This window comes from Amblyraja radiata, chromosome 32 (assembly GCF_010909765.2).
Source record: "Amblyraja radiata isolate CabotCenter1 chromosome 32, sAmbRad1.1.pri, whole genome shotgun sequence".
NCBI classification, from domain to species: domain Eukaryota; kingdom Metazoa; phylum Chordata; class Chondrichthyes; order Rajiformes; family Rajidae; genus Amblyraja; species Amblyraja radiata.
Genome location: NC_045987.1, coordinates 18,024,563 through 18,039,434, shown reverse-complemented (window position 1 = coordinate 18,039,434; position 14,872 = coordinate 18,024,563). Strand labels below are relative to the sequence as shown.

Here is a 14,872-nt window from a genome sequence, read left to right as displayed (position 1 = left end):
CTGGCTCGAAGGGTCGAATGGCCTACTCCTGCACCTATTTTCTATGTTTATGCTTCTATTTTTATAGTGGCGTATGATATCCCAAAGGACTAAAGTGCTTTTGAAGAGTAAGCAGGATTCCATAGTAGGGAGACCTGATAGAAGTATATAATATGATGAGAGGCATAAATAGACAGTCAGAATCTTCTCCCCCCCTCCGAGGATGAAAATGTCAAACATAAGAGGGCGTAACTTTGAGGTGAGAGGGCCACAGTTTAAAGATGTGCGGGGGATATTGTTCTGTACAGAGAGTGGTGTGGGCCTGGAATGCATTGGAAGGGATGTTGGTTGAGGCATGTCTGGCATTTAAGAGGCTTGTAGATAGGGTATGCAGGGAGTGGAGGATCTGGACCATGTGCAGGCAGATGAGATTAGTCTACTTTAGCACCATGTTCGGCCCAGATACTGTGGGCAGAAGGGCCCATCCCAGTGCGCTACTGCTCTATATTTTACGAAAGTCAGCATTCAATTTACAGAAAGTTAGATCCCTCCAATCGTAATCTGACAAAACTAATTCTTTAACTTCAGGTAGCTCTTTCTTTCTCTCCCCATCCTCACCCCCTTCCCAGATCTGCCACTAGTCTTACTGTCTCCACCTACATTCTTTCTTTGTCCTGCCCACTCCCCTGATATCAGTCTGAAGAAGGGTCTCGACCTGAAACGTCACCCATTCCTTCTCTCCATAGATGCTGCCTCATCCGCTGAGATTCTCCAGCATTTTGTGTCTACTTTCGACTTTACCAGCATCTGCAGTTCATCCTTAAACAAAAACCATGCATCATCTGCAACTCAGTGATGCTGAATAAGGAATGAATGTTAGTCACCTCTGTCCCTCTTCAAAACTGTGCCAATCTCAAGCTGAACTGAAGAGAGGGTATGAGACAAAAAATAGTAAGATTAAACGAGAACTTACCAGTTTGAAGTTTGATCTGTATTTTATGAGGAGGAACGTTGAGGGAATACGTGAAGAACCCGCTTCCAACGCATGCGTGCCATTCTTCAAAGCAGCGGTGTGAGGTCACAGAAACTATAATGACCTAACATAGTAAGATTATCAAAGAGATACCAGTTTTGATATGATCATAGGAGGGTGGGAGCGGAGGGCACGTATTCCCTCAACGTTCCTCCTCATAAAATACAGATCAAACTTCAAACTGGTAAGTTCTCGTTTAATCTTACTATTTTACTTCGGAGTCACGTGAGTGACTACGTGAAGATTTCAAAGCTCTGTGACCTCATGCCGTGGAACGAGTCCATGCTTCACAACTGCCTTGGGTATCGGGAGAGAGTATCATTAGCAATTTTAGACACACTTATACAAAGACTTGTGTGATATAACGAGAAAATACATTTATTAATTGAAATCATAGCCCTGTAACCCTTCGGGCAAATTATAATATTGAACGTAAAATGCTTTCCGAAAATGATGATGGCTCCAAAAAACTGGTTTATTATAAAACCTTTGGAAAGTCCTTTCGGATGACCATCCTGCTATTCTGAGGATTTGGTCCGTGGGTACCTCAGAATTTTTGCTGCGGATTTTGCTGCAGCCCTGGTGGAATGAGATTTAAAACCATTAGTGTTTATTCCTGCCATCTTTAGGACACATTTGAGCCACCTTGAGATAGTTTGGGTCGTGACCCTTTTGTGCGGTTTCTTGTAAGAAATTAACAAAGCCATTTCCTGACCTCGAATGCTCTTAGTATATTCCATGTATAATTGGATATGTCTTGCTATACACAGACGTTCGTCGTATGGATATGCCATAAATTCAATCACTTGACCCGATGAACCTGGTCTGTTTGTTTTATTAACTCATGTATGACAAACACCAGTTTCTCTCGTGAGATGATCAAGGAGTCCAGGCTCAGTTTGCTTAATGACTGGACTCGTTGTGCAGTAACTAACGCCATGAGCATAACCATCTTCATGGTCAGTTTCTGCAGTGATAATGCTGTTTATGGGCTACCAGCTCCTCAGCATGTTTAAAACGACACCCACATCCCAGATTTTGGAGTACCTGGTTTTAGGGGGATTTGCATTGAGTATGCCCCTCATAAGTTTTGTTACCAGGGGGTGCGTTCCCACCGTGTGCCGCTCCGTTCCTTGTGATAGGTAATTGGAGAGTGCACTTCTGGCACTATTGATGGCACTGTAGCCCAATCGTTTATCATAATGGAGGTTTGTTAAGAATTCCAATACGGCCAGAATATTCTTGGCCCTTTGGTCTAGGTTGTTGTCAAAGCAGTATATGCCCCATTTCTTGATGTGTCCGAGGTACTGCTTCCGTGTTGACAGTCTTTGTGCGGATGTGATGAGATTCATCGTCCTGTCTGACAGCCCCATGCCGTGTAGTGGGTCTTTCAGACTCTACAAATCAACAAATCCATAGTCTTATGGCATGGGTGACTGCCCCCCTCCAGTTACTGGATGAATTAATAAATTCGGACTATGTCCAATAATGGAACATGGTTCTAACACCATCCCCTGTATGACCGAATACCACGGTTGAGTAGGCCAATCTGGTACTATGAGAATCCCAGATGCCGAATATTGTTGAATTTTCCTTTGTACCCGATTGATGATGCAGAATGGGGGAAAAGCATAAAAAACGCCATTTCCCCCAATGCAGTGAGAAAGCATCTGTAGCTTCTGCCCCAGGGTCTGGTTCCCAGGACACATACCTTGGTAATTGGTGATTCAACCTGGACGCAAAAAATATCAATATCTGGTCTACCATATTTTGCTGTAATTTCAGCAAATACATTTTATTTAACATCCATTCCGTGTTTTCATTAAATTTGCGTGACCTGGTGTCTGCCACTGAATTTAGCTTATCTTTATGTTGCCGATATCCAAATGTTTCTTTGGATACACCATTTTGTAATACCATAGACGAGTTGTCAATAATGATGGGGTTGGAGCAATACCTAATGCTATGTTCCCACCACTGTAGTTCAATTATAGCTTCCGTAGGCAGCTCCATAGGTCTATCAAAATGACCTTTGTTAAATGTGAGTGCTCTAATTTTTGCTCTTTGCAAATTTTGATAATGTAATGGCCCAAAATGTGTGGCCGGGAATGTAGCCACAATCTTCCCAATTATCCGGCCTACCCGTCTAATGGAGGGTCTGTTGGTGTTAAGAAGCTCGCTGCAATCCTCCTGTAGGGCTGCGGCTTTATTTATTGGTAAAGTTACTAACATATTGACCGTGTTAATGGTGAATCCTAGATAATCCATATTCGTTTCTGGTATCAATTTACACTTAACTACCGTCTGTGTTCCCCTATGATGGGTACTGTATAGTATGCATCTTTTAAGTCAATGCTTGTCATATAGAAACCAGCTGATACTAATTCTTTAGCAGTGATAAAGGTATCCATATTAAAATGAACATATTGAACGAATGTGTTTAGGGTTGAAAGGTCAATGATAATCCTGCAACCCCCATCTTTTTTATTTTTAATAAATATGTTTGATACAAATTTTAATTGTTCATGAGTAGTATGCTCAATCACACCTTTTGTATACAATCGTTGTAGCTCCATGTGGGCTTTAGATTGTTCGGTTTTTGTAAGGACGAAATGCCTTTCTGGTGTATGTTGTACTGGGGGGTTATTGGGATGAGTAAATTCTATCAGATAACCCTGAATACTGCTTAGAACATACGAGTCTGTAGTGATTTTACACCATTCGTCACTGTAGTATTGCAACCTCCCTCCCACCGTCGTGGGTCCCTTTTTTACAAAAGAACCACACCCACCTACCTCCACGGTTACTGGTGGTTGTATTATTTTCTTTGTTTTTTGAAAAAAGGGGGTTTTGTTTTTATTCGTGTTCGTGGTTGTACTGGAGGTTTAGGCTTCCGCATCTTCCAGGGTGGCCGTCCCTGGCCATACCCTAAAAGAAGGCTGCTGCGGGTTATATTGGGTTCTGGCACTGCCACTGATATAAGCCACACTTTTCGGTCTTCCATGTGGCTGGTAACGTGATCCAAAATAAGCCTTTGCGCTGGTTTTGATGAGCCCCAGTGTCTTGGCTTCCCCAAACAAAAGGGTTGGGGTTTTAACGGCTCTTTGTTTGCAAATTGTTGCATATTTAGGATCCAGTGCTGGCTGAATAGCCGCCCTCCGCATGCTATTCAGCTCATATTGTACATTACAGAACAGGGCTAGTGCGTCTTGGTGGCCTTTAGTTTGCTCTGTTTTGTCCAGGGTGCGGATGTAAGCTGTGATCCCTGCCGTAAGCCCCTTTAAGGCTTTCTGGATTTTGAGATCATGGTTCCTGATTTCCTTCCCCATATGCTTCCAAATGCATTGGTTTACACTGGGGATTTGTAATAAATCACAGTTACCAGGTGGCAGATGTCTGGCCAGTGTCTCTGTGAATATTTGTTGTTGGAGTTGATGGCCAGACATGTAGTTAATACTGGCTGCCATCCTGGAATCCAAGTCTGCCCCTGTTTGACTTGGTTTGAAGTAATCAGCCACCATGTCCAGCAGTGTATGTTTTTCTGCAGATTCAGGATCATGGGAAGCTGTGTGATCAGGGTCTGGCCCATCAGGGTCCTGCCCACTCTCCTCCGAAGAGGTCGAGATTTCAGGGGGTCCCTCACAGGGTACCCATATGGGGCTTGTCTGCCCACTGTGGCTAGTCTCCACATTCATGGGACTGCCACTGTGAAGGAGCTCCTCCAGCAGCTCCTTTAGACGGTGAGCTGCACTTGCTATTTTTGGCTGCTCCCATTCCTGCAGCCTTTCAGCAGTGCGCTGCGCTGCTCTTTGTATTCCAGCTGTTCCCGTCCCCGGTACTCACAGGTGCTGGTTTGCGGGCTTTCCTCGTCCCGCCGCTGGCCACACCGGTCCTGACTGTCGGTCCACGTCTGTTCCCGGTCAGCTGTTTCTCCTGGCTGCTCCGTATGCAGCCACTCATAGCGGGTTTGTTCCGTCTGCCGCACCCGTTCAGCCCTGGTCCGATATTGATACGGGCTGGTCGCCCGCTGCTGCTCCAAGTCGGGCTCTGCTAGATGGTACGTTTTAGTTTGAACTTTGCCTCCCGGCCGGTGAGTAAGTTTCGTCGGTGCCAGAATGATTTCTGGCACAGCTGATTCCTCTACCGAGGCCTCTAGAGCCGACGGCTGCTGTCTCTGCCGTTCATCCACGTTTACAACGCGTTTCTCGGGCAGCTTTTTTGCAGACCGTTTCCTTTTCACTCTGTCCATTTTTCTGTGAATAAAAATGCAGAGTCCTTACCTGCCTTTTGCTGGTCCTTTTTTCCTTCTCCCGTTACGGGTGGACGTCCTCCACCCTCTGTTGACTCGTGCAATGCGTGTAGCGATATGGCACGCATGCGTTGGAAGCGGGTTCTTCACGTAGTCACTCACGTGACTCCGAAGTAAAATAACACAGTGCTGGAGTAACTCAGCGGGTCAGGCAGCATTTTTGGAGAATAGGTGACATTTCAGGTCGGGACTCTTCTTCAAATTGATTGTGGTCGGGGAAGGTAAAGCTGGAAGAGAGGTGATGGCAGGGCAAAGCCTGGCAAATAATAGGTGGAACGAGCTGCCAGAGGAGGTCGTTGAGGCTGGGACTATTGCAATGTTTAAGAAATAATTGAACAGGTACATGGATAGGACAGGTTTGGAGGGATATTGACCAAACGCAGGTATGGGACTAATGTAGATGGGACATGTTGGTTAATGTGGGCGAGTTGGACCCAAGGGCCTATTTCCATGGTGTATGATACTACGACCAATATGGTCTTAGGCTGTTCTTTCACAAACGGCTGGGGGAGAGGCGAGGATCGGCGGAGTCGATGGTAACGGCCAGCGGGCGGCCTGAGTGTAGGTAAGGGTTGCCGGTGGTGGGGGCGGCAGAAGCGCCTGAGGAAGCTGTGTGGGCCGGCGGTGGTGGCTGAAGGTCCGGCTTGGAAGCGGCACGAGCCGGGCGTGACGCGCGGTCATTGCTGTGAAACAGTGCCAGGGATACAGCACGTGCCAGGGGTGGTGCGGGCAGCGGTCAGTAGGCCCATCCACTACAACCAAAATCCACTATACAGAGGTCCGGTTAAACAAGGGTTTGCTGTACTCAAGGAATTAAAAAGCATAAATTATAAACCAAGGGCTAAATAGTTTAATTTCATACAGACATTTAAAAGATTGGCTAAACACTTATTTTGGGAAGCAATACCAAGAGGAAAGGTGGGAATCCTGCATGATTAGTTCAGAGATACAGCATGGCAACAGGCCCTTTGGCCCACCGAGTCTACGCCAACCAGCGATCCTCCCACATTAGCACTGTCCTACACGCACTAGGGACAATTTACTAGGCGACTCTTTAGGCGACTGCCCAGGACTAGTTTTAATGGAAGGTACACAAAATTGCTGGGGAAACTCAGCGGGTGCAGCAGCATCTATGGAGCGAAGGCAATAGGCTACGTTTCGGGCCGAAACCCTTCTTCAGACTGATGGGGGGTGGGGGGGGGAAGAAGGAAGGAAAAGGGGAGGCGGAGGAGGAGCCCGAGGGCGGGCGGATGGGAGGGTGGGAGGAGACAGCTAGAGGATTAAGGAAGGGGAGGAGACAGCAAGGGCTAGCAAAATTGGGAGAATTCAATGTTAATGCCATCCGGACGCAAGGTCCCCAGACGGAATATGAGGTGCTGTTCCTCCAATTTCCGCTGTTGCTCACTCTGGCAATGGAGGAGACCCAGGACAGAGAGGTCGGATTGGGAATGGGAGGGGGAGTTGAAGTGCTGAGCCACCGGGAGTTCAGGTAGGTTATTGCGGACTGAGCGGAGGTGTTCGGCGAAACGATCGCCCAACCTTCGCTTAGTCTCCCCGATGTAAATCAGCTGACATCTAGAGCAGCGGATGCAGTAGATGAGGTTGGAGGAGATACAGGTGAACCTTTGTCGCACCTGGAACGACTGCTTGGGTCCTTGGAATTTAATTTTAATGGAATTCACCTACGACACCTGGCGACAACCTACAACAGCAAAAATTGTCGCCACTGTCTCCATGTTGAAAATTTTGCCACAATCGCCTGTAGTCGCCCAAAAAAATCGCCTAAGTGGGACAGGCCCGTTACACCAAGCCAATTAACCTACAATCCTGTATGTCTTTTGGAGTGTGGGAGGAAACCGAAAATCTCGGAGAAAACCCCATGCGGTCACAGGGAGAATGTACAAAGTCCGTACAGACAGGATCGAGCCCGGGTCTCCAGCGCTGCAAGCGCGTGTAAGGCAAAAACTCTACCGCTGCGCCACCGTGCCGCCCTTACACTGCTGATCCATCCAAGTGATCTCAGGACAACCAATGCAGTAGATGTATGAGTGATCAACTCTAAAATAATGACATATACAGCTTAGATACAAAAGATACAAAAGTGGAAGTGGTTTGAAAGCATTCTCACCTTTATGTAAGCATCGCAGGCATGGTATTCTTTCCCCATAAGCCCTTTCGCTTCCATAACTGGAGAACAAAACGTAGTGACAAAATTATCTTTCAGAACGGATAAAAGAGCCACGGCTAATGTGACATTCAATTAAAATTAAACTTCGAGAGGAATGATCACCTCAAGTTGATAACTTTAAGTTTATATTTTTTGCTGACTTTACATTTTGGGACCCCAGCATAACATTTATGTCCAGATAGCAGATTGCTGAACCATTGATCCAGACACGTGCTCGATTCCCATTAAAGCAATTGTGTAATTTACATGCAAGTAATGACTAGTCCCAGTAATGGTACCCATGTCAAACACCAATGTCCTCTTGGGAAGGAAACCTGCCATCCACATCCAGTCTTGTTGCTGGACACCTCCGCTCAGTCCGCCTAAACCTACCTGATCTCCCGGTTGCTAAACACTTTAACTCCCCCTCCCATTCCCACACTGACCTTTCTGTCCTGGGCCTCCTCCACTGTCAGAGTGAGGCCCAGCGCAAATTGTTGGAACAGCACCTCATATTTCGCTTGGGCAGCTTACACCCCAGCAGTATGATTATTGAATTCTCTAACTTCAAGTGACCATCTCGCTCCTTCCCTCCCCGTTCCAAGTTCTCTGAACAGCCTGACTGTCCCCCTGATGAAATTTTATCTCTGTATACTTCCTAGTCACCTTCTCCTAGCTAACAATGACCTATTCCACATTTCCCTTGAACTCTATGATGTCTCGTTTTCACACCTTACACTTCCTTATCTCTGTTTCTCCCTGTCCCCTGACTCTGTCTGAAGAAGGGTCTCAACCCGAAACGTCACCCATTCCTTTTATCCAGAGATGCTGCCTGTCCCGCTGAATTACTCCAGCATTTTGTGTCTATCTTCAGTGTAAACCAGCATCTGCAGTTCCTTCCTGCACTATCTAGTCTTGTTCAGTTTAGTTTAGAGAGACAGCACGGAAACAGACCCTTCGGCCCACTGATTCCATGCCAACCAGCAATCACCGCACATTAACACTATCCGACACTCATCAGGGACAATTTACATTTATACCAAGCCAATTAACCTATAAACCTGTACGTCTTTGGAATGTGGGAGGAAACCGAAGATCTCGGAGAAAACCCACGCAGATCACTGGGTGAACGTACAAACTCTGTACAGACAGCACCCGTGGTCAGAATCGAACCTGGGACTCTGGCGCTGTAAGTCAGCAACTCTACCGCTGCACCACTGTGCCGCCCAACGATTGTCTGCACGTAAGTCCAGACCAACAGGTGACTCCTCAATTCAGCAAAAGCCAGTGATAGACAATAAATGCAAGCAATGTCATAGAATCATAACGCACAGAAACAGGCTTCGGCCCAACTCATCCCATCTGACCTAGTCCGATTTGCCTACAATTGGCCCATGTCCCTCTAAACCTTTCTGATCCACGTATCTGTCCAAATGTCTTTTAAATGCTGTTATAGTATCTGCCTCAACTATGTTCTCTGGTAGCTCATTCTATAAAGCTACCACCCTCCGTGAGAAAAGGTTGCCCCTCAAATTACTGTCAATTTTTTTCCGTCAGTCATCTTAAACATAACCCCTCTAGTTCTTGATCCCTATCCCAATAGCTGAGACCCTCGAGTCCTGGCAACATCCTTGTCAACCCTCTCGGCACTCTTTCCAGCCTAATGGCATAGTTTCTATAGCAGGGTGACCTAGACTGAACAAAATACACCATCTATCAGCCTTTGTAACTGACTAAATATTAACAGCTACCCATCTTCTGCGGCTCCACACTTATTTGACCGCGTCGCTACTCTTTTTCCATTAATATATTTATCGCGAAAGAATTAATTATTTTAAAATAAAGAAACAGCAAATCCATGAACAATGATTTGCCTTTACATTTTATAGAATCACAAATTTACAAGTGTTGGCGTTCTACTTAACAACGAGAAACATTTACAAAAATTGCCTGCGATATTCAGTTCAATTTACTGCCGCCTGTACCGAGGTACAGTGCAAAGCTTTTGTTGCGTGTTAACCAGTCAGCGGAAAGACTATACATTATTACAAGAGCCATCCACAGTGTACAGAGGGGGGGATATTTCCAGACTTACTGTGAACAGCAATCGCCCCATCTTGAAGATGAACTGATAGCTTCAGCTGCCCTGTGAAGAGACAAGAATGAATTATTCTACAATATTGTCTGTTTTAGTCGCGATGTTTGACCAACCATTCACGTGAAAAAACTTAACAGCTCTTAAAGTATAGATGGCAGGAACAAGGAACTGCAGATGCTGGCTTGCACAAAAGGACACAAAGTGCTGGAGTAACTCAGCGGGTCAGGCAGCTTCTCTGGAGAAAATGGATTCAGGTCGGAACTCTTCTTCAGACTTCTCTCTTCTGCAGAACCATTCTTCTGACAGGCTTTGTAGAAGTCTGAAAACCGTGACCTCCAGGGTCAAGAACAGCTTCTTCCCAACTACCATCAGGTTGAACACTACACAACACCAAGCATAACTATAAACTATGGACTGTCTTTGGTTGCGCCAAGGACTTCAGGCTTTTTTGCACTAGAACTGGCGTCATTCATTTACAATATCTTATCTGGATGTAAGCCTGTTAAGCTGCAGCAAATAAGAATTTAATTGTTCAGTTGTCAGTACATCAGACTTTTAAACACACTTGACCCTCTTGCTTTGCAGACGCAGAATGACGGGCAGATGGGGACGTGGCAGGTTTGCATGTTCATCATCATCACCATCATCATCATCATCGCTGAAAACATTAGCGACGCAGTGGTGCTGGTTTCCGACGGGAACGGTGACGGACGCACCACACGTCTCCGTCCTCCAGTTCCTGAGGACTTCCGCCGCTGGAAGTATAGGATTTTGGTGTGTGTGCTTTATCATCATTCCTTACAATGCTATGTACGACAGTGATCACAACTTCTACTGACCATCCGCCCTTTGACAGGTCTTGTTTTTGGCCCTGCTGGGGGTCCACAGCCTCCTCCTCACCTGGCAAACCAGGTGGGGGAGACGGTTTAGTCGCCGACTATCCGACCATGGAGCAGGTAGCACGGGATTACATGGTACCCGTGGCGGGGGGAACTCCCCCTGACCTGACCTGAAAGTTCAACTGGACCTCATCAACGACTCTCTGCAGGTTAAGCTGGAAGCTCATGATCATCTTCACTTCAGCACCATCGATGCCGACTGGGGCGTGTGGTAACACACCATTTCCTGACGTTGATGAGCAATTGCTGACATTGTTGGAGATAGACACAAAATGCTGTAGTAACTCAACGAGTCGGGCAGCATCTCTGGAAAAATTGGAGTAGGTGACTATTCAGGTCGAAACCTTTCTTCAGCCCAAGAGTCAGGGGAGAGGCAAACTAGAGGTATGAAAGATTTCAGAACATATCAGACCCAGCACCGAGGAAAGGTGGAGCCCACAGTGATCCATTGTTGCCTGTGGAAGAGGTGAAAACGAAGGGACATATGGGTATGAACAGTGGAACAGGCAAGGGTGGGGGAAGGGTGGAGAGAGAGGGAATGCAGAGGTAATTTCAAGTTAACATTCATACCACTGGGTTGTAAGCTGCCCAAGCAAAACACAAGACGCTGGTCCTCCAATTTGCATGTGGCCTCACTGGAGCTAGTTATCAACTTCAGGAAGTGCAGTGGAGTTCATGCCTCAATCAGCATCAGTGCTGCTGAAATGGAAATGTCTCAGCACCTCATGTTCCTTGGCGTGAATATTACCAGCGATCTGTCATGGATCAACCCCACCGCTGCAACAACCAACGCCTCGACTTCCTCAGACGGCCACAAATGCAGCATGTTTCCAATGTCTCTCGCAAACTTTGAGAGATGCACCACAGAACGCATTCTGCCGGGCAGCGTCACAGCCTGGTTTGGCGATAGCTCTGCCCAAGCCCACAGTAAATTGCACAGAGTAGCAGATGTAGCCCAGTCCATCGCACAGACCAAACTCGCCACCATCGACTCAACGCTGCCTCGGAAAAGCAGCCAACATAATCAAAGAATTGTCCCACCACAGTCACTCCTTCTGCTCCCCATTCCCGTCTGGCAGAAGATAAAGGAGTCAGGGGTAGCATCTTCCCCTCGGATGTCAAGCTTCTGAACAGTCCTTCCATAGGCTAGGGGACTGTTTGATCCACCTCTACCCCATTGTGGACATTGGCCTTTGTCTATGGAACTGATGCGCTATAGTGCTGAGACTTCTATTCTGCACTCTGTATCTTCCCCTTAGCTCTACCTATTGTACTTAAGTTCGACTTGATTGTATTTATGTCTGGTGTGACATGATCTGATGGGATAGCATTAAAGACAAAGCTTTTCACTGTACCTCGGTACACATGACAATAATAAACCTATACCTAGATATACAGGATAAGTCTGGGAGCTTGCTTTTGTCTTTTAGTTTAGTTTAGAGATGCAGCGTGGAAACAGGCACTTCGGCCCACCGAGTCCGCACTGACCAGCGATCCCCGCACATTAACACAACCTTACACACACTGGGGACAATTTTACATTTATACCAAGCCAATGAACCTACAAACCTGCACGTCTTTGTGGTGTGGAAGGAAGCCTAAGATCTTGGGGGAAACCTACACAGGTCACAGGGAGAATGTACAAACTCTGTACAGACAGTACCCGTAGTCAGAATCAAACCAGGGTCTCTGGCGCTGTACGGCAGCAACTCTACCGCTGCGCCACCGTGCCACCTGCCAGTTGTCTCTGGAATAGGTCATGATTTCAATTTTAGGTAGATATACTTGCCTTGTGGCTGCACTAAGTGGCTTGGCAGAGTCAGAGCTAACTTTGGAGAAGAAGCCTACAGCCGCACTGCCAGGGTGCAATTGGAATCCAAAGTATTTGCTTAATCCAATTTACTCCACAAATTTCTGGCTATCAGGTGCGGTTTAATGCACGTTAAACTGTGTGCAATAAACTGGAGATTTAATCCTGCAGGAGATGATTGAAATGGATTATCCACTCAGCACTTCACCTTCAGATGCTTCACAGCTTGTTGTGGGCACTTTTACAACCTGCCTCCACTGAAGTAACACTGTTATGGCTGCTGGTTTACCAATTATTGTTAAACTGTCCACACCATTCGTGAATGGAAGCAGCTGGACTGCAAATCTTTGGTCTCATTTTTTGGTTGTGGAATTCAGTTCGGTTTAGTTTATTGTCACGTGCACAGAGGTACAGTGAAAAGCTTTTGTTGCGTGCTAACCCCAGTCAGCGGAAACATTGAAACATCAAAAATAGGCGCAGGAGTAGGTCATTCGTCCCTTCGAGCCAGCACTGCCATTCAATATGATCACATGGCTGATCATCCAGAATCAGTACCCCGGTCCTGTTTTCTCCCCATATCCCTTGATTCCATTAGCCCTAAGAGCTACCGTGCCCTCCATAAAGACCCATCACTTCTTTATTTGCCTCTGTACTCCACAATTTGAGATTTGTAATAGAAAAAGTCACATGTGGTTAAAGTGCACATTGTCAGATTTTATTAAAGGGTATAATTATGCATTTTGGTTTCACTATGTAGACATTACAGCTGTGTTTATACATAGTCACCCCGTTTCAGAGCACCATGATTAATGTTTGGGACACATGGGTTCACAGGCATTTGTATAAAAATGGTCTTTATTAAAATCTGACTGTGTGCACTTTAACCACGTGATTTTTTAATCTCAAATTGTGGAGTACAGAGGCAAATAAATAAATGATGGGTCTTTGTCCCAAACATTATGGAGGGCACTGTATATCTGACTCTCTATGGAATACATGATTACAATCGAGCCATTTACAGATACATGATAAGGGAATAATGTTTAGTGCAAGGTAAAGCCAGTAAAGTCCGATCAAAGATAGTCCGAGGGTCACCAATTAGGTACTGTAGGTTGAAGATAGTGGACTGCTCTCTAGTTGTGCTGGGATGATTCAGTTGCCTGATAACAGCTGGGAAGACACTGCCCAGAATCTGGAAGTGATTCAGGTTTTGCTTTGTTCAGTATGTTGCCAGCTGCTTCCACTGATAAACACTCGCTCAGTTTAGTTTAGTGTCACATGTACCTTTTTGTGGTGCACTGTAACAATTTAGTTTAGTTGTTTGTCACGTGTACAGTGAAAAGCTTATGTTGCCTGCTAACCAGTCGGTGGAAAGACAGTACAGTACATGATTACAATCAAGCCGTCTACTACAGTGTACAGATACATAGTGAAGGGAATACTATTTGCCTCTGTATATTATTTGTCTCTGTACTCCACAATTTGAGATTCCCTCGGATGGTCACGTCGCACATCGACCCGGCTTAGACATATTTGCACTTTAGACTCTTTTACTGTTCTTTTTTTTTTATAAATCATGTTTCTCGGGATATCTAAATTTTATTAGTTGTTTAAGTTATGACATCGGATGCAAGCTGCTTACCAAATCTTGTTGCACCTATGTGCAATGACAATAAAATATATTATTATTATTATTATTACGTTTGGTGCAAGGGAAAGTCCAGTAAAGTCCGATTAAAGATAGTCAGCGCGTCACCAATGAGGTAGATAGTAGCTCAGGACTGCTCTCTAGTTGTTAATATCCCTGTTTATGCATCTTTATATCTCTGCGTTCACGTTTCACATAGTAAAACCATATTAAACACATTTGGCTCATTCTCCTACACTTCATGATGAACCTTGAAGAGCTCCTGGATGGATAGTAGTACGAGAATCAAAGTTTCACCAGCCTAGGATATTTTGATGGGATATTATTCTGCTGCTGCTATAGTTAATTCAGTTTAAAAGATGCAACATAGAAACAGGCCCTTCAGCCCACCGGAGTCAACACCGACCATCGATCACCCATTCACCCAAGTTCTATGTTATCCCATCTGTGTCACCCATTCCCTGCTACACTAGGGGACAAATTTACAGAGCGTCAATTAACCCTACAAACTTGCACATCTTTGGTTGTGGGAGAAAACCAGAGCAGCTGGAGGAACATCACGCGATCAGAGAGAGAACACGCAAACTCCACACAGACAGCACCCGAGGTCAGGATCGAACCCGGGTCTCTGGCGCTGTGAGGCAATAGATCTACCAGCTGAGCCCCTGTGCTGAGTTCGCTAGAAGTCTTGAATTGGGGATAGGTTCTATGTTTATTCCATAATACCAGTGCCTTTTTTTAAAAAGTTTAATTTAGTTTAGTTACAGCACGGAAACAAGACTTTCTGCCCAGTGAATCTGCGCCGACCAGCAACCCCCCAACGCTAACATGATCCTACACACGGGAAAATGCACCATTTTACCGAAGCCAATTAACCGACATACCTGCACGTCTTTGTGGTGTGTGAGGAAACCACTGCACCAGGAGCC

General features: G+C 45.8%; 1 protein-coding gene across 3 annotated transcripts in view; it reads right to left on the bottom strand.

The window, feature by feature from the left end:
* rgs3 (regulator of G protein signaling 3) overlaps window positions 1-14,872 on the bottom strand; it is a 224,599-nt gene that overhangs the window by 185,316 nt on the left and 24,411 nt on the right. For all 3 annotated transcript variants that reach the window (XM_033049114.1, XM_033049115.1, XM_033049116.1), the window contains 2 exons: window positions 9,584-9,634; window positions 7,450-7,508 (listed from right to left, as the gene is read on the bottom strand). In XM_033049114.1, coding sequence (XP_032905005.1) covers window positions 7,450-7,508; window positions 9,584-9,634 — 110 coding nt within the window. The remainder of the gene's footprint in view (window positions 1-7,449; window positions 7,509-9,583; window positions 9,635-14,872) is intronic.